At 39.9% G+C, this 24,517-nt stretch overlaps 1 protein-coding gene across 2 annotated transcripts in view; it reads right to left on the bottom strand.

Annotated features, from left to right (window-relative positions):
* Window positions 1–23,945, bottom strand: part of VGLL4 (vestigial like family member 4) — a 90,532-nt gene extending 66,587 nt beyond the window's left edge. The window contains exons 1-2 of one of the 2 annotated variants that reach the window (XM_075762756.1): window positions 23,552–23,945; window positions 15,961–16,037 (exon numbers count right to left, since the gene is read on the bottom strand). In XM_075762756.1, coding sequence (XP_075618871.1) covers window positions 15,961–16,024 — 64 coding nt within the window. In that variant the 5' untranslated portion in view covers window positions 16,025–16,037; window positions 23,552–23,945. Of the gene's footprint in view, window positions 1–15,960; window positions 16,038–23,119; window positions 23,208–23,551 lie in introns of those variants that run through there. The other variant, XM_075762757.1, reaches the window with a different exon arrangement.
* Between the last annotated feature and the right edge of the window lie 572 nt (window positions 23,946–24,517).

Here is a 24,517-nt window from a genome sequence, read left to right as displayed (position 1 = left end):
GACTCAACTGCAGTAAGCCCTATGAAGACTTGAATCAATTAGAAGGGTTGTATATTGATGTAGCGTGTTATTAATCATGAGTGAACGCTGAACTGATACTACTTTGAAATCACAAGGGTCTGCACCAGTTCCACAAAGCTGTGTTTTTGTGTTGGTTTCCAGGGAAAATTGATATAACATCTCTACACAGCCTAAAACTGAGAACAAACTGGGAGAGGACATGACACCGATAGCTGACTGTTTAAAGAACTAAATTTGGATTCCTTTGCAGTTGTGGAGAATCCCACTTTCCTCAATGTGCATGCTGGAAAGGAATCAGAAAAAAACCCAACATCCTCAGCAGAAGTGCTGACTTGGCCTCAGAGAATAAATTGCAGAAAACTCCCCAGTAACATTTCTGAGAGGCAAGCATCTCTGACCGGGCTTAGGAAAGAGCCGTACCGATCCTTGCACAAGGCAGCGATTCCTGTGCCAGCAGATAATCAAGGAGAGGAGGGAAGCATGGCCCATTCGCCTCTTTCCACTGAAACACTTTTCAATCAAGAAATACGCTGCTCTACCATGCAAACGGTGACTAACGCTTGTTTGAAGTTTAGCCTAAAGCCTGTGGTCACTCGGACAATTCTTGTCAAAAGCGTGATTGTACTTCAGTTAAAGTGTTTCTGCACAGTTGTAAACTCAGTTAGGAACGAAGTTTGATGTTCTAGTTATGTGTGCGCTACGTACAGTCTGAAAAAAATCCTTATCAGCTACAATATGACTGTAACGGACTTTAAGAAAAAGATCCTTTAAGAGCTGCAACATTATTAAGTCATCAATTCCTTTCTCGTCCCCCCCCCCCCCAACCTCCAGCTTAATTCCCCACAGAATTCCCTATGCTTTTCCAGTTTTTTTCTCGTACATTTATTTCAGAATGACCTGGATATTATGCCTTATACAAATATTTAGACATCTAAACTCTTATGAATTATAGGCTAAAGCAGTCCTTCAACAATTCGCACTACTGCAAAGAAACTGTGCTAAATGTGCTAAGCACGTACTGACACAGGGCAGCCTATCTTATAATTCCTCCACCCTCATTTTACTACATTTCTCACCACGTCTTTCGCTCACTTTGCAAAAATCAAGACTAGCAATATGACTTAATTATTGGATAAAAGCATTAAATATTTTAAATATTTCATTACATTAATACAATTAATTTCAGTGCAATTTCTTGAAATTAAAATCATCTCAGTTACTTTACAAATGACATGAAGTGGATTTCCCTTACAGCCATACAAATGCCAAAACCATAAGGACACCAATTCATATTGAACACTTAATTAAATAGTTAGCCCATAGAACTTAATTCCAACAATAAATTGTACACTCATTTTCAGCCTGCAATCTATTACCCACACGCACAAAGAACAAAAGAATAACCACACAAAACTGCCTCCGTAATGGCAGGTAGAAAAAAAATAGAAATAAAGACCTCAGAGAATGCAGAGGGCTAATTCTGAGAAAGGAGCTGACATGCTTCTCACAAATACTAGAACTTACTGTCACATTCTGCAGGGCATAAACCAATTGTCATAGGGATTATGAATGAACGCAGCACACTCGCACATGCACACCTCATGTGAAGAATTATGCAAAAAATACCAACGTGCGTGCAGCCTGTACCATGTGGCTGCTTCTGCAGCTGCCAGGACACAGGGTCAGCAGCAGCTTAGCTGGTGGCCGGTGTGGGATCCTAAGATATCCTCTCGGCAATCATATGCATATGCTACTACACATGTCCCAAATCCCTCTCAGGATTAAAACTGTTACAAGCCATTTATCAATACTCACTCATTTTTTCTGGTATTACAACAATTCTAGTTTAGAAACAGCTGGCAGCGGCCCCTAAATATAAGAATACAATCATTATCTTTTTCACAATCTCCATCTGAATGCACAGGCACATTTGACTATCACACTTTATATTTAGAAAGGTTTTCCACTGAAATATTCCTTTAGTTCTTTACGCATCTTCATTACATTCACAAAATACGCGTGGAATCCCAGATTACATCACAGGGGAAAGGCACTCTACTAAAGTGGTCAGCAGCCTCTTCACTGCAGCCCACTGTCCACTACCTCCTACCCTGCTGACACATCACCCTTCAGCTTTTTCTAATCATTGGCAAGCCTAGCATAACCCCCAGGACATCTCACCTCACTTTTCAGCCAGAGGACCTCCACTTGTGAGCAGCACACACCGCAGGCAGGTCCCACCAGGGTTCCCACATTCTGCTGGAGATTGCCTGGGTGATCACTACCAGTAAGGTCTCCCAGAAAGTCCATCTCTGCCACTCCATAAAAATAATCATCAGGCTTGTCATATTCATCCCACGCTGGACCTCTGCTCTGGTTATTTTCTTTCTAGTACAAGACTGTGAGGCAGTGAGTGTGTATCTATCCTGTTTTAAAAGTGACTTGAGTACTACCAGAAAGCACAAATCTACTGTTATTAACAACTGAAATAGGTAAAGAGAGCCTAAGTGCACGTTTGAACGGATCAGTGGTTGTTAGGAGTGAATAGCCAGAAGTAGTAGTGAAGACCTACATTTTTCTATTGGCATAATCCTCCTCTCGTTACTAATTAATATATTGGGGTATGATTGAAAGCAGAAAGAGGGTAGCATTAATATGTTTGCATTAAGGTCAGTGGAACAGCTCATAATACCACTATGTCCTATTTCTGAGAAGTGAAAGAAAAATAATTTTAAAATAGACCTGCCAGATTATCAAAAGATCAGATAAACATATGCATGCAAATATGAACAGATCAACATTAAAAAATAGTCTAGCTGGGGAGATCCATCCTGGAAGCACGTAAGAATAGAGGCAGCTAAATAAGACTCAAGTTGTTATTTCAGCATGACACTGTAGTTGTCATGTGGATGTACCGATTTGTTTGCTCCTTCTCTATCTATAGAAATGGAGATACGAAGTTTTGAAGGGAGAATTAAATGAAGAAACATGGTAATTTGTCCCCTCTCCTGAATGCACTACAGTTGTTGAACCCTTCAGCAAAGCTGCTGGTTGAGAAACCAATACTGTGCAGGACTATTTTATTAACAACAGTTAATTTATTACTGGCAATAAAGTACGGCCATTTTCATACAGTAGGCTGACAAAACACGTATGCTAAATGATGTAAATTACATCACGGAGCAAATACTCATACTATTGAGCACCATAATAACCACAGTAGCGGTTCACCCTCGCAGGTCTGCTCCATGGTCTTTCACATAACCCACGATCAACGTCTGAAAGACGGCCACAAGACACTTGGAGGAATGCCGACAGAGACCCGCCATCCACGCGACATTGCGGCACGGGAGGCGGAACTGGCGTGCTTCGGGTGCGAGCCAACAAGGAACTGTCCGTGGTTCAGGACAAACTCCCTCTGAAATACCTGCCACGGGCTTTGGCCACTCACGATGCCTAATTCTGCTGTGGGAGAACAGATCTCATATTCCAACAGAGAAGCAAATTATGACTCTCCCTGAAAATACATTAATGATACAAAATGTTTCTGATTTTAAGAGCTAATAGTTTCCTGCTGAGAGCTTACAAATGCCTTTCTCTGGTCTTCCAAGGGGCAAATTTTTCTTGCCGTTTCCGTTTTCAAGAATGGTGTTTGATTCTGTTAATTGACCAGTCTTCTGTGGTTGTTTTTAGCATCACAGATATGCATACTGTACATTTTGGATGGGAATTTAATTATGTGTATTTTTCAATGCCTAGCACAGACACACTGCTATGTACTATTGTAATACAAGTAAACATTACTAAAATACACTACGTAGAACTTCAGTGATGCTGCCTTAAACTATTCAGAATACCAACACATTCTAATTCTTCATATTATCTTTTTCTTCTGCCAGTTGTTATGAAAGTGGATATCGTGAGATTTGGTTGAATAACTAAGGAAGTGAGAAAGAAATTCATGAAATTTCAGTCCTGATGTCAATCTACATTCTGGTTCTTAACTGTGTTGGCATGCTCTGGGAAGCAAGGAGCTAGTCTGGTCAGAAAGTTAAACTGACCTTTAAAGGCAAAACATCTGCTGAGAGTCATGAGAAGTTCAGTCAAACGGATGAAGGCAGCTGACCCGCTGCCTCATGGAACCACAAGATATGCATGTAACCAGCTATTGCTATTAACTCCGATAAAGTCTCTCAAGTGCTTTAGTCAAGAACTTGAGTCAGACAGCTCAGAGGTTTCCGCTAAGGTTAGTGAACTATTATTCTACTAAAAAATGCACCCAAAACACCTATCTAGATTTTTGTAAAACTGATAGAAAATTTCCAAATTGCTCTTCCTTTCCACAGAAGACGATAGCGGAAAGCCTGTTACTTTCCTCCATATTCATTGAAAAAATGACATTCTCAAGCCCACGTTTCTCACATATTTTATTTAAGAGAACAATAACATTATCAATTTATAACCCTTTTATTAAGGACTACTATAAATGTGAATACATTTAAAGAGCTAATTAACTACTCAACTATACTTCTACAATGGAGCCCCTCATTTTGAAATAAGGAATAGTTTGTTTAGGTAAATATGACAACACATAAAACAATATAATTATAGTAAGTGCCAGCTTTACGCAATAACTATATTCTGAAATTCTCACAAAGACCGAGGTCCCTGCACAGTAAGATCCCGGATTTCAATCAGAAGCCAACACTGCTGAACTGTAATGTATTTGAAATCTAGACCACTGTTTGAAAACCGCTGTATTGGCCACTGGTGCGAGAGCGCCACGGATAAAAACTGTGGACAGAGCTCCTTCATTTACATCATCATTTGGAGGAGACTTCGGAGGGGAAAATAACGTTTTTGCATGTTTGTTTAATCAAATGCTTTCCAGGTCAGGCTAAGCAAGAGGTGCACTGAGATACAAAAACTAGAAAGAGGGACAGATGGAACCATCGATGAACTCTTTTGCTATTGTGAGCCAGATATATCCGGCTCTAAGGAAAGCAAATAAAGGTCAGAGATTTACAGTAATGAAGTTACAACTGTAACACACAGATGTGTTTACGTGAACCAAACAGACAACATGGGCATGACCTAGAAAATAAAAGCAGTTACTGCTGTTGCCACGGTTTCAGGAAAATTAAGCCCAGTGCATGTACTAAAATTATTCAATGTAAAACAAAAGACTATTTCTGTCCAGCTACTGTCTATAATTTATCTCTCTTATAAAGCAATATCTATCTAAAGCAAGCTTCATTCCAGTGTTATGAAAGTATTATCACCTAATAAAATACTGTTGTAGTGGATGGACAAAACTACTCTTGTAATACAATGTAGTGGGTTTGGGGACCTTTTAATGAATGTGTCATTAAGTTTAAAAGCAGAATAGAAGGGGAAAAAAAAATCAGAGGAGAGTAATAAATCACTCTTCACTCTTCAATTTGCTAAATAAGAAGCACTTCTCTTTTTAAGCTTATGGATGACAGAAGTTTCTGTAGTGACATTGTTTATAGCTGCATAGGGGATTTGTAGCCAGAATTATGCTTACACAAGTAATTTATTTTTGATTCAGCAGCAAAAGAGGGGAAAAATTAAAAGCAAGTAGTTTTGGTGTTTGCTTCTTGGGGGAGAAATATGTTCTCTTCAGCCTGAAACAAAGTATTGCGCTTTTTTTGTCTCTTTTTTTCTTAACCAACAGAACAAAAGACATGAATTGGTAAAACAGAGGGCGATGATTGACTGTATCCTCCCTTTATGCCATAAGCCATGAATTAGGACGCTCATCTTGGACTGGAAAACCTATGCTCAGATCTCTCCTCCTTCAGGTGAGAATCTGAATGGCATACCATAAATAAAGTCTGGGTTCCCAGCAAGTGAAAAGAAGATAATAAACATGTGCTCATTAACTAAGAACTTGCATATTTCTATTTACAACAGAACTGTACGTATTCTGTGATCATTTCATTAAAGACTGTATAACTGAAAAAGGAATACAGATTGTATAGGATCACCTCAATTTCAGTACTGCACTGCTTCTAAAAGAATTGACTTTACAACATTAATAGTGTTTTAACATACTATGTGTGTATAAAAACTATGTATTTAACTAAAACCACCTTTTTTTCAGCACAGGGTTTTTAAAACCCTGAACACCAAGTTTACTCAGTCCTCCTTTCTTAAATATAATCTTTTCATTTGCTTACAGAAAAAGGTACATCCAGATTTGCCTGCCTGCATAAACAAACCTAAGAATTGCTATACTGCACCAAAGACATTCTCTTTCCCAAAAAGCCCTGCTTTGCCATCTGGAAAATGAATTACAGTCACTGCAGAATGTACGGCATCTGGCGGGTAGAACCCGAGCAATGGGAGGCACAGCACGGCTATTGGGAAGGGGCAACGAGGAAGTTGTAAAGCACTTCTAACCTTTCCAGACACATGGATAAAATGCTGAAGTAAGTACCTACAAAAAGAATTCAATAAGGAAAAGAAGGTAAATATACTGAATCCAAAGTATTTCTGAAATATTTTAACTCCTTTCCTCTTACGGATTCTGCCCCAAATGAGCACTGGTTTTTTATGCGTGACACTGAAATTTCCAAATTCGTCCTGATCCTCTGTGCTCTTAAAGATGTGGAAAGCACATCCTGGGAAAGTACCCTGCATTTCCCAAGTAGCCTGCAGTATTTCTAATTAAGGTAGAACTTATTTATTTATTTATTTGTAGTGAAGAATGGCCAGATTTTCACGTGCTAGTATACTCTGCCTAGCTGTAAAAAAAATAAATAAATCCATTTATGTAGTTTTAGTCAGTGCCAGAAAACTTAACAGAGAGAACCTAACAATTGAATAATTTCCCTGCATTGTTTCAAAATTCAGGACATAAGAAATATATATTATTGTAAAATACACAGTGAGCACAAAGTTCCAGGTATAGCATTTCAGAAACTACAGTCATTTAGAAGCACGTGAATTGACAAGTTCCAGTTATGTATGTGCAATCATGCTTAACAATAAGGTATTCGGTCAGCGGCAATTTTCAGAGCAGTGGCTGGTATCTGATAACAAATTCCATTCTAGTAAGAAGATTCCTTCCCTTCCATTTGCCAAAAACCATTGAAAGAGAGAGCGTTTCTGTAAACATCATTTACTTGGAGGTAACGCCACCAATCACTGCAAATATTTTGTCACCAATTAGCTAAAGAGGATTCAGAAAGAAAAGACAAGCTGTCTGGCTGATATTGCTCAGGAACTCCGGGCAGCCTATTTCCTGGGCTGGTGCAGCTTGGGTAGCAACATCTGCTATGCTGAAGGATGCTACAACTTGTTTACAAACTGCAGGCAGCTGAACCTCTTGCAAATGTTGTTTAAAATTAATTAAACAAAAAATATGTTTGGACACTTTTGTTCCTGAAGGTATTACTATCACTCCACTGATTATGCTAATGGTGTTCTACTGCTATTAAAATACATCTAGGCGCCAAGCAGACAATTGCCCCATTTTCCAGCCTATTTAACAAGTTGAAAACATAACTCCACTCATTCTTTTTTTTTCCTTGCTACCATAAACTTTGGGGGGAAAAAAAAAAAAAAAGGTGAAGTTTTCTGGAGGTAAGAATAATATTTTTATTTAAAAAACACCCAAAACAATCCAAACAATCAGTTATCCAATTTAACACTCCTATTTTCAAGAAAACCCTAAAAATTATTAAATGGCCCTGACATCATTTATAGGAAGCTACTCTGTGAAACACTGAGTTATGCAAACAGCTAAAGGTTTTTGAAAGACAAAAAGCAGAAGGTCAGGAATTCAGCCATTCGGGTATTTTACTAAAAAACAGATTAACTGATATTTAAAACAGAGAAGATATTAGTATTTTCTGGTCTGTATGGTTCATAAATTTAAAAGCAGAACGCTATGCATGTTATTACTTACAGAGTTTTATTATTTAAAGCTTTGGGTATTCATACAGCAACAACAGATGATTCAGGCTGCATCTCAATGAACGAAACACATATGTTTTTCTATCACATTATTACTAAACTGAAACATCACACTTCATACTTTTCCCCCTTTCAGTAAAAAGAGATTATTTATGCCACAAATTGCGCTCCAAAACTATCAAGGCTCCCCCTCTTCCCCTACCATTGATTAAACATTACATAAACGACTAGCTGACAAATTTACTTTTAACACCTCTCGTAGCTGTTGAAGGATTACAAACGTAGATTTTTGCTGATACTGCTGCTTCAAATTTAGATTTTCCACCAGAAAATTTAAGTTTCTCTTTTGCTAGACATCACAGAAGGCAACTGTGCTTGTGGTCAGAGCTTAATTCATAAAAGCTATCCAATTACTTAATTGTGCATTAATTTCTGCAATTAAAGAATTCAGTCTATTAAACTGAGTTGCAGAACACCAAAGTCTAACCATACCTCTAATTTTCAAGACCTAACTCTTTGTCTATATCATATATCTGCCTCTTCTCTGAGCCAACATACGTACTCATCCAACCACCAACCTGGTAGAAAAACAACCAAACCAATATTTTCACTTACCATAAAACAAGAAGCAAACATCCATATGGAGACTCCACTTATTAAAATAATCATGAAGCACTTGTTACCCTCATTGCAACCCAATAAAGGAAAAGTCTTCTGAAGAAGTAGTCAAGCCCTAAATGAAAGGTTGCGCTGGGTTTGTTAATAAGAGACATCCAGGAGTTGACAAACCTTGATTAAAAACCCCTGAACTTTGAAAGCCCTGCATACAAAATACTGTTAAATTTATTTATGGAATGCAAAAGAAAAACCTGGGATAATGTGGCTGTGTTGCCCTCAACCTAGCCAAGCAAGATTTCAGCAAGTATTGTTCTACAAAAGAAAAAATAGGAGGTTATGATCAAAAACAACTCCTCCATTTACTGGAGTCATAGTCCTGAAAGTCATAGGAAGCACGATTTTTAGTAGAAGCATCACATACAACCTTTTCATTACAAGGGAGATTTTTATCTAGCCTAAACTGGAAAAAACAAGACAGTGATTTAGTGAGCCCTGCTGGCAATGGTATCTTAATGTCATCTATAAAGACTGACAGCTTGCCCAGGTAAAGGAACAGAAACTCGCAGGAGACTCTTCAAAGCAAAGAACTTCTTAAGGAAAGTTTCCCAAAGGCCAATTTTGTGGCGCAGCCACGAGCTACTGTAAAAGACAATAACCAACTGATTCCCTGAATATTCCAGAAGTGACAAGCAGAAAAGGAGAAGTACTGCCTCCCCACTAAATTCCACTTCCACAGTAGCAACAGCGTTCACGGCATCAACCTCTGCTAGGACTTTTTTGCCAGGTTGCTTTGCGGACCAATAGAGCTCGGGTTCCAAAAGCAGCTATGGCATTAGCAGTGCAGTGAGTAAGTTGCTACAATGAGGAATCAGGGAACGCAGTTTCCATCTCTGCTTCTGACTCACTGGCTAACCAGGAGCAGCCCCGTATCACGACAGTGATGCCCCGCTTCCTGCCCTTGACAGTCTGTCTTCAGGAGAGGGGCTAACTTTTCCCACGTACCAGTGCAGCACTGAGTACTACAGAGAACATTAACAATCTCAACACCGTGACAGCGAAAAAAATAATCCCAAACTACAGAAATAACGGCAAAGCAATAAACACAGACAAGTGGTGACGTACTAAACTATTAAGTGTATTATACCTATTATTGGGGACACAAAATGAAAAATTCTAGCAGGAAAGGAAAATAGTTTACCATCAAAAACAGCCTATATGAGAATTAAGGTTCAGTACACAAACACGTTTTAGATTTCAAAAGAACTCTAAACATACTTCAGGTTGCCCTTATTGAACCAATTTGATTCCCTTCCACCCCTAAAACAAACGTTCCATAAATGAGAAGTAATACTGAAACTCCAACAAGCAGCTAAAACTTTTTCCATTGATTACTTTGTTACAAGATTTGCTATTTTGGATATATATGTGCAATTTAAAATACAAAGGGCAAGTCAAATGACAAGATTATGTTCCACTGGAAATTTTTCAGCTTGTTTTAAGTAATACTTTGCTCTATAATATTTATCATCCTTACTACAAGCGTGCATTATTCCTCCCAGTTCTACCCAGAATGGGCTGAACTTGTGAATAGAAAATAAACAAGGACTGTGACATGATACTGCTATTTCACTTCTGTGTAAAAACGGTGACACTGGTTCCCAGTTTTCTGAAGCAGATAAATCTCTAGCAAAACCAACCAAACAAAAAACAACCAACCCCAAGAAAACCACAACCCCCCCCAAAAAGCAAGTCTCAAAGGAAACCGATTGTTGAGACTGTCTTTGTACTAACCGCATTCATCTAGCAAGTTCCATGCAATTCCTCACTGTCAGTCAGTCAAAACACCTTCAGGAGCTTAAATATTTTCAGTGCTGATTTAAGTGTTCACACAGTAGGATGGAAGCTATTTAAACTTCTGCACACATTGATATTAAAACCTGCCTTAGGCTCACTGCCCATAATTTGCTATAAATTTACAAAACAAACAGCACTGTAGGTAAAAAGTCCTGGTGATGCTAGAAATATTTCATCATTAATATCTTAAATACAAATAGCAACATTCAAGTCTCATTCTACTATAAATATGGCTTGGTTTGTATTTAAACACAATATCCTCTTCAAGCCATCATCCTCTTCAAGAGTGTTAATAAATTGTTTTCAACTCAACCTTAAAGTAGTATCTTTTTTAGGATCAGCTATCCAAAACAAGTAATCGCTGCATATTTGTTAGTTATGAGATGGTAGCCAGCACAAAATTCATTCTCCTAACTGAACTGATTGGTATGAATGAAGAACGGTAAAAACTGATTTGTATGTCTTGTCTACATGAGGATTTTATTACAAAGTGGATTAGGGCAGGGATTTTAAAGCACAGTAAGTCTTCTGTACATCTAGCTTAATTATTTGAAGGAGATAAAACTAAACCACATAAAAGAAATTGTTGCCAAACAATAATGTTGTTCACAGGCAAGAAGTGTGGAATAGCAATTCCAGGCTTCCATGCCTACAAGGATGATGGTACATGTGCAAGAAGCATGGCTTCATCAAAGGAGTTTCTGGGGTTTTTTTTAAATGTAGTCCTGTATCATTTTTTCAAAACATAAATCAAGACTCAACAGGTATGGATTATGGTACAATGCATTAGAATGCAAAGCTATTACCCAGGACTTCATTGTGCCATTTATTAGCTGTTTCCAAACTTTTCATTTCCTCGTGGAAGTACATTTTCTTCTGCTTGCCAGCAATGGACTTTTCCCTATATTACCCTGAGAGAGTGAGAAACAACATGTTTTTTCTCATTCATTCCCATATTCTTAAACTGGACTTGTATAGTGGAGGGAAGTGTAAGTAAAGTGTTACGCTATAAAATCAGCACAGGCTGAGAACACAGTGCCTTCAATACATTCTGCAAGTGCAAGGCCACGTTAGCATTTTACTTCACTATTTTCTTAATAACAAGATTATATGCTCTTAAAACACTGTTTATAACTGAAAGACCAGTTCCCAAACCCTTTTTTTTTTTTATGAGATAAATATAAAATGATAATCCTCCTTAACATTTGAACATTTGCTGTTCAACACAACTACAGGAAGAAAAACTGTACTTTCAGTACTTCTTTGTCTTTACTTAAATACTACCAGCTTATAGCGCGGTCTTCTAAAATTAGCCAACGTAAATGCTGAATGTATGAGAAATCAGTACAACCCCAGTAAGAACAGCATGGGAAAAGAAGAACAGAAGAGTGATGAGTAGTATCAAGCATCTCATTGTAACCTTGATTTTTGGAACTGTACAATAACCCACATTTGATAAGGTCTCCAGCCATGATAACATTAAGACGACAGCATACATACACAGGTCTTACAGATGTTCCCTTCATATAAAGCCCACTTCTGAAGCACAGAAATCACCCAGCGAAGCCTTACAGATGCCGCCTACAGATAAAATAGTTGCACTTTACCTACTCTGGCACTGAACAGCTCCTCATAAACACCACAGACTTCCTATATCCTATTCACTCTTGACAAATAAGCAATTAGTGACAAGCCTTCAAGATGACTGGCTAATAGTTACATCATCGTATGCTTTCCTTCCACTGAAATGAAAGACCAAGTTTGGACAATAAGTAAACAATGAACTCCATTAGGAAATATCTTTATCTTCTCCTTTAACTGTTATCACCTCTAAAGGAGTGTCTGTCTGCTTTTGTTCAGCTTTTTTGGTTTGTTTTGTTGGGTTTTTTAAAATACAGGTCCACTATAACATAAGCTTAAATAATTGCTTACATCACAGTGGTAATACATGTACAAATAAAAAAAATTACAGTAATGATTTCTTCTCCATAATTAATCATTTCCATGACACAGTAGTTAATCAAATGTCTTTCATAAATTTTCTTTGATAACAAGTGCAGAATGATTTAAACGGGGAGTTGTTGAAATATAGTAGAGTTCATGAAATAAAACAGAGAAGCGATTGAATGCAACATATAGTGCAAACATATTATTGAAGGTCAACCTTATTGACATAGGTGCAGCTGCAAAAAAACCAACCCAGAATAACTCAAGGTCATATTTGTTTAAGAAACCAATAACCATTCTAGGAAAGCTTCGTAGCCATACATCTCATTCATTTCTTTAAGCCCTGTTAAGTTTAAAGGTATTTGCTTTAAACAGAGTGTGATTTGCATATACGCTAAGACAATTCTACATTACTTGGCACTGCAGTGAGTGCCCACAGACATAAGAGGATCCTTCATGTTAGAAAGAATTGAATTCGTAAATACTGGCAATATTCCTCCTCTGGATACACCTAGACAAACAAGAATAAAATGAAATACCTACCAGCTTCAGGAAATAAACCTTGTTTTTAACAAGAACCTGTATTTGCACTGCTTGGATTCAGTAAATGCACTTGAAGGCTGCTGATTTATATCAATTGGTTTGAAGTTAAGGTTTAGATGGGATTAAAGCATATCAGGATGTAAAAGTTTGCAATTTAAGATATCTGCAGGAGGGTCAAAGGTTTGTGTACAAATAGTACTAACATTTTCAAAGAAGAAAGTAGTGAAAATTATTGACATGTATGAATTAGAGACAACTAACAACTTCAGCTAGCTTTGTACCTCATGTAGGAGCACACACAGTCTAACTTCAAAAATACTTTAATGCACATTCTGCATATACTGCGCATACTAGATGACAGAGAAGATGCGTTAAGCCTACCTTTATTTTTCTGATAAAAACTGTAATAGTAAACTACTTTGAAGAGGAAGAATTTTGAGACATTATAGTTAAAATGAGTATCTTAATTGCTTTAAAAGATCTTTAAATAGTGGCAAATCAGCAGTTTTCAACTCTTACAGGGCATATAGCTTAGATGAGCTCACCTCAGTTATTCTCAAGCATCTTAACAAGCAGATATGTTGTTTCACTAGTGGAATCTAACCACCGTCATGTCACCATAGCATATAACAACATTTCCTTTGCTCTCCGTTCAAAAAATAGGATAAAATTTTGACCATGAAATGCACAAAGGGCATCAAGAGTTATGTTACACAAATTTCTATTCCAGTACAAAAATAAAAGACTCAGGGTAAGACAGAAATGTTTCAGAAATTAAATTAATCTGAAATCCTTATTCAAAACTTTGGAAGCAGGAAACTTCATGGTATCATTAGAAATGTCAAAAAGAACCCGTTGGAATTTTTTCCAATAAATCAACATTAAAATTACCTGTATGTACTACCTCAATACAAGAAACATCACTGAAATAAATACAATAGTTTGTCCAGATACCAAGTATCTGAAAGTAATCTCATTATAAGGAAAATACATAGATAATTTCACTCCTGGTCATGACTGGAGAATTAGAAACTATGGAGAATTCTACTCATCAGACAAAGTGAATAGGGGATACAGAAGCACAGACAGGACCACTGCTACAACTCCAGGAGCAGCACACCATGCACTTTAGAGGAAAGCTCAAGGACAATTCCTAAACTCAAGATTAAGACTAACTTCAAGCTGTTAGTATCCACTCTGCAACACAGAGTGAAGTCTGGCTGGTGCTGTTCCCACAAAAGCTGATGCAAAAAAGTGCAAGTTCAGTGACAGGTCTGGACTACTCATTTCTTCATTTTAGCAGCTTTTCATCCTACAGCATTCTTTGTGTGTGATATGCACAACAACAGGACAAACTCAGAGACAGCCCAAGTTGGAAGCTGCAGAGTGGCATAAATCTAATTAAGTCTCAGTGGTAAGACTAAAGGAATGTAAATTAGAACCAGATACACATCAGCTTCCTCATGCAAGTTGCACTGAATCAGACTTCCTCTGGATTCTCTAAATCCAGCCCAACATTCCTACCCTCTGGAACTCAAAATCAAACTAGAGTCTTAGGCAACAGTTAACCAAAAATAATGCATTTAAGCTTGAAAAATTGAGAATACACATTCAAAATATATATAAATATTTTAGCCAAAAGAAAATAGGTTAAGCTTTTGCCTTTTCTACAAATATATGAGTTAGTTTACAAGAGAAATCCTCCATGCAAAAGTCACAGTTGAAATTATTTCCTCAATGACTTCCACTGCTGTTCATTTTACCAATAATAGTCAATAACTGTAGCAAGCAACCAAATCATCCTACTACAGCAGGATCAGTAAAAACTTGGCACTTCTCCAGCAGCAAGGTGAACATGAAAGAACAGCAAAACCAATATTCATTATAAAGCTAAGAGCCAGTAATACAGAAGAGCTCATCGGAGTACGAAACCTTCACTTTACAAACTTCTGAAAGAGCAGGCTACTGATATCTTGACAGTTTGAATATACTCAAAAATTCTGGGACTTGTTGTCCAAATACACTGTGTGTGTTTACTTTGCAATTACTTTAGTAAGTTAATTAGCAGCAGCAGTAAATCAATTCTTTTACTCATCATTCAAGGCAATTACTTTTCAAAAAATCTGTGAAGAATAAAGGAACAAAGATCAAAAGAAGAAAAGCTGAATTCATCTTAAATGGTGATTTTATGCACATAAGCCACACACAAAGCAGTTTGAAATCCAAAATACCATTTTCCTAGTTAGCATCTATTCAGGTTGATCCCCAAGATGCACAGGCTTCCTGAGTTCTTACACTACTCAGAACAAAACTGACAACGGCATTTATTACTAAGCACGCAGGTAACAATCTCATCTACAAAGCAGCACTGCAATTTGGCAGAATTGAAAATATTATTTTAACCTTAGTTAACTCATCTTAAACACTTATTGTGAATGTTGGAAGCAAAAATATTACCCAAATGATTGGCGACATGAGCCTCTGTGGCTGCCACTGGCATCATTTACAATGGCAACATCCTGTACCCATCTTTTACTAGCAGTAAAAGGAAAATGAACTGCTCATTATTAATGGTAACAGTCTACCTTCTAGGTTTTTTATGAACTGAAAAGGAATCTTTGCAACCCACTCATGCCCACTCAGTTATGTGTTCTTAAATGAGAACAGGTCTAACCGATATTATTAGGGAGTGTGAGTTCTCAAATCAGCCTCAGCTTGACAGCAGCTCCATTAAAACTTTTTGTCTACTAACAATGCAAATGCAATTGGGAAAAGAGGGCACCTTTATATGAATTAAGTACATTTTCAAAATCACAGGAATGATTCTCTCTTGCATACTGATCAATTTAAATGCAACATATTGGTTTTGCACCTGAGGAAGATTACCTATTAAGGGCCTCTGAAGACATTTTTCTACATGTCTTAGATTCAGTAAAATGCAAAGATCAGATAACGCCAGCTTCTAGGCTGATGTTTAATGCAAACTTACAGAATCTGAATCCAACAAAGCAGAGAACTAAGCTTCAGACTTACGTTTCTCATCATCAGCATGTACTAGAGATGCTGCTCTCGACAAAACATCCAATGGAGTCTCCATTCCTCTCTGGATCCTGGAAAATTCAGAGTCAAAGTTTCAAAGAGTAAACTCACAGAGTCCTTAGCAGACCACACGAGGTGGTGTGCCACTTGTTCATAGCATACACACATCAGGTTTGACAGAAGTAAGTAGTAATAACCAACAAGAACATGACAGCAGAAAGAATCAAAACCCCAGGTTTCTGCTGCTCTTTTCATGTTATGCCAGCGCAGGATTTGTTAAAACTAAGTCATTGCTGAACACAAGGAAACATTGGAATTAGCTTTCCCACCAATTACTTATCCAAAACAAACCAGTAGACCAAATTCTCAAGTACTTTACTGATCACCACTGCTCGTGTATGTTGCAACAGGGTTATCTGCTATACATTGTGTTTTTGCTTCCCACGTGCCAGCCTTCCATCCCAATAAATAGCTACTTGAGACAACATCCAAAGATGCAACTCATCTGAAGTGAAGATGACAGCTGGTAGACCTACGCGAGTATAAGTTTGCTTTAGATCCATAGTCTTCAATAAACTCCATACTCCCCTATGCCCAAAGTAGAATTACCCAAAGCTTATAAACCATGAAGACGTTTTCTTACTCATGAACATATAGTCAAACATTAGGCATGTATATATATAACAATACAGGAAACTGTAACTTGTATAATCATAATCACACCTCAGTACCTGCTTTTCCCTGTTTTTCTCCCTCTACAACACATAATTCCCATACATGAAAAATTAACCCCATCACATAAAAATGCACATTTCGGCAATATACTAAGCAACACGCTCCCATTAAAAAAAATAAAAATTACATTAGAGCTTACATGAACCTCTCAAGGTTTCACATGAATGGCTTCAAAACTAAAAAAGAAGTTCCAATATGAACTTCCAAAAGATAAGAAAGGGAAAGGAAGGAAGGGAGTAACATGTTGTCAAGATGCTTTTGTTAAAAGGCCAACAACTTGCATGTGTTTTTAAATAAGAAGGCAACAGCATAGACAGAACTGTTAAAAGAAACAGAGAAAGAGAAAACCCAGGACTGCTAAAAATTCCATTGTGTTTTTTCCCTGCAAAACCAGCATGCTATTCTGTCACAAGAACTGTTTACTGTAACTAACTTTACAATGTGATTAAAAAAAAAAAAGGTAGCGGCAACTACAGAAATCTCAAACACATGTACTCAGACTTAACAACAAGCATATGTTTGCGAAGCAGTTTCCTTGACTTTGCACTATAAATAATAAACCTCACTATCCTCCCTCCCTCTTCCTAAATAACGTCAAAGACTTTAAAACTAATCAAAGATTTTAAAGCATAAGAGAAAGGATTTTTAAAGTATTTTTAAGTTTCAAAAATATATTTTCAATAAAGAACAAAATCCAGCCTTGTTTCCATAGAACTGTGCAAGAAGATGAGACATACTCGAAATAACTAAGTAGAGTGCTTGAGGATAAAAACATGCATTCTCCCTCCCTCAGAATCGGCTTTTGCTCAAGAACAGTATTTTAACTAAACTTATAAAATCAGTTAACTCCTCCTTGTAAAGACAGTACACGTGGGCAAGAGGTTTTAGAAAACAAGATTCTGTCTTCATTTAATATTTCTTTATATCACATTCGGCCACACACTTCCAAATCAAAGTAAAGATTTGAAGAAGACTAAAGAAGCCTTCAGCATCGTTCCACTTTGATCCCTTAGACCTTGATGCTTGGTTTCTTTCCTGCTTTTTGTTTTCTTGGAGTTTAAAATAGCACCGCTTTATTTCTCCCCAGACTGTTGCTTACTGACCCACTCACAGAAATTCCTCTAACAGAGTGAAAAATCACTTAAAAAAAGATTAAAATATGTCTGATCAGATGATGCAGCTACACCAAACTGACGGCTAACTCATGATTTAGCAAAAATCAGCTTTGTCCTAAATTTCAAAGACAGTCAACCAAAGCTTTTTGGTCAACTCTTCAGAAAAAAAACTCTTGATAAAGAACAATGCAAAGGATATTAAGATATCTTTTATTGAAAACAAATTGCTGTTTTCTTTAAGTTTTTCAGTAATTTTCAAATAATGGGAGTAGCAGATGCCCAATCCCTTTCCGGAACATGCTCCTAGTAAGAGAATTAGCTGGTGACAGAAGTCCACATTGAAAGAAGGAAACAGGAACCAAGTCTTAATTCTATTCAGGAAATTAGACACTTTAAAAACAACTTCACTAAAACTGGCCTCAATATAGTTTTGTAGCTTTGAATATTATTAAAGTTCATATCATGGGAGAGCTGCAGAAGTGTTTCTCTAGCAGTTAAGGTCTTGCGAAGAATGTTGTGTCCACTCAAGAGCTTCTTTGAAAGGATGCTGTTAATATAGAGATCTGCAAATTCCAGGGTGCAGTATCATATATGCTGCACACATTTACAGTTATAAAAATTACCTTCGGGGAGCTATAAACTTCCAGATAATTTTTCCAACAATATCAAATACCCCTCTATCCCTAAATTAAACTAACAAGTTGGGGATAACAGTTCAGGAAAGAACGGTTGCCTATGAGAATGAAAGAGGAGGAATCTTCTCTCAGTTCAAAGCTCGAAAACCTAATTCCATCTGGGCAAGGGCAGCAACTGCTACAGCTACTGCCAGGCAGCCTTCAGAGAACAGCCCCGTCATCCTCTGAAGGAGTCACGTCTCAGAAATGAAAGAATAGTTCAGTTTCCAGGGTTCTGACAAAAAAAGCCAGTTAAAAAGCAGTCTTCTGATAAAAGCCAGCTAGTTCTCTGTGTGACACAGAGACTTATCTATGCAGCAGAAACTAACCTGAATCAAAGCTGAATTTTTACAATCCCCATCAAAACCCAACTCTCTAGCAGCCTATGTGCAAGTACTGCTCTATACCCAGATCTTGTAAGGGAAAACAAGTGACTAGCAAAATACAAGTACACAAACTTAACTTTCTCTGGATGGATCTGATTTAAACACTACGGAAACATTTTCATAAGTATCTTACTGGTTACAAAATATTAACTGCTAGATTTAAAGAGACACAAGCCAACACCACTTCTACAAGAGTTCAAGGTGTTTTTATCTACCGTAATTTCAAATATTAGTTTAATATCTTAGTCCTTTCATTTATCAGTTACTGCTTCCACTCAACATTCCCCTAGGCTGCCATCTCACCCATACAGCAGCTAAGAAACATGCTGAAAAACAGTAAAACCCAGAATGTAAAATCATAAAGATACAATGTCTGAAAAACAAAGAAGTTACTACACACTGATCCACTAGTAAGGTTTTTATGCAACACTTGAAGAACACAACACCCATCAGTGTAATGAAACGGCACGTTATTTTCCCTCGCCTTTTCAAGCTTTTGCAGATTCCATGAACATATGGAGTACTCTCAGCTTAGCAAATGCCTGTTAACAGTTTTTTTGAAGAATATAGAGAAATTAAAGCTTTTAAAAATGAACATTTAAGTGATTTCATGGATTTATACAGCACCTTCCATGCATCACGGAAAGCACGTGGGGAAAAACCCTGAAGTTGCTTGTTTGAAACTTAAGTAAACAGGCAGTAGAGAAAGAGGCACTACAGACTAACTACAGACAGAACAATGGGACATTTATTCAATCCCACGAAAGTCATTATTCACAGTGGTGTATGTGAGGAAAGACCTGAAATAAAAAGGGAAACTTTATATTTGATTTTAACAGTAGGGGGAATAGCGAAGGGAGAGAAAGGAAAGAAATGAGAAAGATTATGTTTGCAGCAGTAATCTCCGTTATGGAAATAAGATGGCTTTTGTCTAGAACAGATCTTAACTAGTAACTGAAGTAACAAGTTAGATGACAGAAACAAGGAAAAAGTTGGGTGATGAGAACAAAAGGCCTGTGCAAAAGACATGCTGTGCAGATAAGAAAAATCAGAAGAATTTAGACTTAGTTTGGACAAGAAGATCTAAAGAGAGGTCACAGTCAAAAAGATACTTGGATTACAGGTCTGACTGACAAAGAGAAGAGCAGCACAGCCAACAGCCACAGCAAACACATTAATAGGAAACATCTGAAAGCAGACACTAGTAAGAGGTCTCTCTCAAACTTGGTGAGTGTGAACTAGAGATAAACATCTACACGATGCTAAGGAGAGAGAAAGGCTGAACCTTTCAGTGATGTAGAGAAAAGTCTGGTACTTGAATTCATATGTCTGGTGAAATTACAGAGATAAGGTTGGAAGGAGAAGTAGTGGATTAGTAAACAAAGCCCATTACAACAAGGAAAAAGTGAGACAAGAGCGACAAGACACTCGAGAAACAATCAAGAGCGAGGACTGAAGTGAAGTAAGACTAGATAAGCACAAGTATAGGGAAAACAAGATTAATTGAAGAGCATGGTCAAACAGGTCAAAAGCAGCTGACATGCCGGAAGGTACAGGCACAGTACCTCCCAGTCAAATTCAGAACCAGAACTACCTAGAGCAAGAGACTCCAGCTGATTCTAGTGGAAGAAAGCTAAACTGAAGAGGAAATCCAGACACCACTTATCAGCACAATCAATAAGTCTACAGAGGAAAGGAAGATAAAGCAGCAGTTTGATGCAAATTAGGTCAACATCTTTTATTTTCTAAAATAGGAGAGAGTAAAGCATATTTGTACTGTGAATGAGAATAGCGACAAGCACATTGTATTCAGTGTGTCCTCAATAGCCACAATACGTTTAAATTCCTTCAACTGCACTTAGATCAGAGCTTCTACTTGTGAATACATAAATCCCATGTTAATATACCCATGCAAAACATTAACTGTAAGCGCTCAGTTTAGATTGTGATTACCACATAACACCAATCATCCTTCTGCATTTACAGCTCTCAGTCTTCAGAGCGAATTCAGGCTACCTGGCCAAAGGAATCATAGAAATACCACTTTTTAAAAAAAAATATATTAATTCAGTACTTTGGGTTGGGTTTTTTGGGGTGTTTTTTTTACCATACTTGTTTTTGCATGTGGAAAATATGTTTGAGCAGGCAAATCTTCAAAGAGAAACAACAACTTAGCTTATCACACAGAAAATTATAAGCGTAAAGCAAAGCTTTGCCATTTTACCTTGTGCTGTTTTCTTGTTGCATAAATCCTCCTTAACAAGGTAACATTCTAAAAAGAAAGCTATTAGCAGCAGTATCTGAATTAAAAGCTAACAAACATAAGAAATTAAAGGTGGAAAAGTCTAACCTGACCACGTCTTACATCCACAAGATCACCCCATCCATCCTATATGCTACACGTTCTGCTGCAAACATATTATGAAACGTCTAACCACAGCAAAAGGAACTGAACCAGATCTACCTTCTATAATAAAAGACTTTCAAATGTATCTGAAAACAAACAAATTAATCTTCTCCATGTCTCCATACTGCATTAGTTATCAAAGCTACGTACATTTAAACAAGAACCTCCTGACACTTTATAACGTGAACGCGCTTCTTCAGTTAACATGCCCCAAAGGTCTGTATCAATGATTTTCAACCCATTTTAGCTACCAGCCAGATTTTACACTATCAGACCTCCAGATCTACCCCTTTCAGCACTTCTCGGTGCTCACCACTTGGGCACTGGCCTAATTCCTGCTCTAAAGCGGGTATAAAAGCTACGTGGTAGCATTCATCTCACCGTGTCGTTACTGAGCAGCAATAAGGAAGGCTGGCAACACAGCATCCTGCACCGAAACCCTCGGTTTCCTCGGTTCCCCATTCCCATGATGTGCCTCGGAGATAGGGGTGATTCAGCAACAACTGTTTCAGCCCAGTAGTTTGCTTCAAAAGCAATACCAATGCACAGCACAGACACACCCAAATTCTACCAGGAGCCTAACGGACCAGACCTGTGTTTTATTCGTGACTGAAAGTAGTTCTTGTAACTGATGCCCAAAAGCCTCCTAGACTGATGCCAAGTATCAAGATTATAACTGGTGTATAACAAGAAGAGAGACATAGGGAATTTAAGCAAAACACACTCTATGTTTGGAGAACAGCCTTAAAAAAAAGTTTATATATTTTTGAGGCAGATTGCTGCCAGATTTTATACAGTTTTGGATTTGAGGGTTCTTAATATCATTGCCTGCAAAGAGAACTTCACTCATGTTTCACAACCTACAGTTTATTCCTCTATGTGGAATGCTCTTTAAACAACTCCCTATTGTAAAGTTAGAGAAAATCTAATCAGAAAAATTATCCTGCAGGGATCCTGGAGCTCTTGACCAGGAGTTAGTCCTCTCTGGTTTAATTAAAAAACGTCCATTATTTCTTGTTCCCGATAATCCTGAAGCACCAACAGAGTAAAAGGGAAGTGAGCTGGCTTCGTGGTTTCTCAAGTATCAGCAGAAACGGTTGTTAAATTCCCATTCATTGCACTTTCAGAAAAGGGGTGCACCGGTGTCATGTGCAGTCAGCTTGACTCAGAAAATTAATTACTACTGATTACATCTAGGAAACATAAAGCCAGCTTGACCAAACAGACTGAAATTGCACTGCTAAAGATTAAATAAAAAAATCTCTACAAATGGAACATACTAGAGGCAGAGTCAAAAGCCTTAACAGTGCCCTTCGGACTCTGTTAGTGGTGAAAGATTTTCACCACAGGACCCTCTGCTACTGATGAAATTCCAGGGATTTTCTCTGTAAGAAAACTACACTCTCTCGAAGCCAAGGTGTGAATTTAACATGGCAGCCAAAGCACTCCCCGCCTGGTCCTACTGCTCTCAAATAACTTTCCGGATAGGAACTTACGTCAGGATATTTCCTAACAGCTAACTTTCACATCCTTCGCGGTAACCTGTGCCGCTCTCGGGCCGCAGAGGCTCCAGCCAGCGACTCTCTCCAGCTCCTCAGGCAGGAGGAGCCCGAGGGCACCGCACCGACAGCAGCAGCTGTCCCTCACCCGGGCCAACACCCCCGCCCGCGGCGGTACCCAGCCCTGCCGCCCGCCCGGAGAGCTGTCCCGTTCCCCTTCGCCAGGGGAGCGGGCCCCGGAGAGCTCGGAAACCCCCGCGGCACCGGGGCGGCTCGGTTCCCCGTCCTAAGAGCCCCGCGGCGGGGGCTGAGGCGGTTCGACTCGGCCGCGGCTGACCTGCCGCCCAGCCCGCCGCGGTTCCCTCAGGGCGACAACTGGGGAGGCTCGGCTCCGCCGCCCGCTCCCGCGGCCCGGCCCAGGGAAAGTCCCGCAGCGCCAAGGACGAGACGGGGGCTGCCCCGTCCCGTCAGGCCGGCGGCGTCCCGCCCGTCAGCGCCTCTGGGGCGACACTCCCCTCAGCGCTCCCCCCCCCCACCGCCGCGGCCGCCCCGGGCCCCGGCGCCGCCAGCGTCAGGCTGCGGAGGGCGAAGGACAGGCTGCTCAGCGCAGAGGGGCCGGCCGCCCCCGCCCGGGGCCCACCGCAGCCGCGGGGGCACCTGTCCCCTTCCTCCCGCCTCGAACTTTCCACCCGGCCACAGGCCAGGCTCCGCTCCGCGGCCAGACCCCCGATGCCGCCCGGCCGCAGGGGCCGCTCCCCCGCTCACTCACCAGCGTGCTCCCGGGCGGGCGGGCGGCAGCGGCAGCAGCGTGGCTGGGGCGCCCGGCGAGCGGCTCGCTGCAGCTGCTGAGGGAGGAGAGGGCAGGGGAGCGGGCCGGGGGCGGAGGGCCGCTTGTTTACTCCCGGGCCGGGGCGGCGAGCCCGGGAGCGGAGCGGAGCAGGCGCGGCGAGCCCCGGCGCCGCTGGCCCCGGCGCCGCTCGCTGCACGGGCCCGGGGAGGAATCCCAGGAATGATGGAATTCTCCTCCTAGCAGGTGGGGAGCGCGGAGCAGCCCCATTGGCTAGGCCCAGCTATGAGGTCAGCATAATTAGGGTAATGAGGCGCTGACATCATATCCTCGCAGGTAGGGAGAGCGCGGCGCAGGCGGCGAGGAGGAAGCGGGAGCCGCGCCGAGCCAGGCCCCGCCCCGCCCCGCCCCGCCCGGAGGAGGCGCGTCCTCCGCGCACAAAGCGGCCCGGGCCGGCCCCGCGCTGCTGCCTGGCGGGGGAACGGCTGGAGCTGCCCGGGGGCCGCGGAAAGGCTGCAGCCGCTGCCCGGGGGGTCAGGAGGAGTTCACCCTGCCCGCTGGTGGAGAGCGAGCCCGGCCAGGCGGGCAGCGTTGCAGGAGAAATAAATCGAGAAACTGCCCCTACGGCCGTCTGCCTAGAGACGGGAAAGCAGGTAGCAAGGAAGAAGGCTGTTGCGCGTTGGCTAATCGACTCTTAACCAGACACTAAAAAGCTTATCTAGAACTAAGGGAAAACAGAAAGTTTCTTTTAAAATGGGTTTGCTTTGCTGTTAAGGCATAAATACACCACATGCATTTCAAATTAAAATGCACCATCATTCAGCATCTGAACTGGCTTAATAAATACACAATTGGAATACGCACACATGACGAAAAGCAAGCTTTTCGGATTCTAAGGTAGCTTGCTACACACAGGGAGGAGGATGAGGCAGACTACGTCCACATATT

This window comes from Balearica regulorum, chromosome 10, assembly GCF_011004875.1.
Source record: "Balearica regulorum gibbericeps isolate bBalReg1 chromosome 10, bBalReg1.pri, whole genome shotgun sequence".
Taxonomy (NCBI): Eukaryota; Metazoa; Chordata; class Aves; order Gruiformes; family Gruidae; genus Balearica; species Balearica regulorum.
This window is presented reverse-complemented; position numbering and strand designations above follow the sequence as displayed.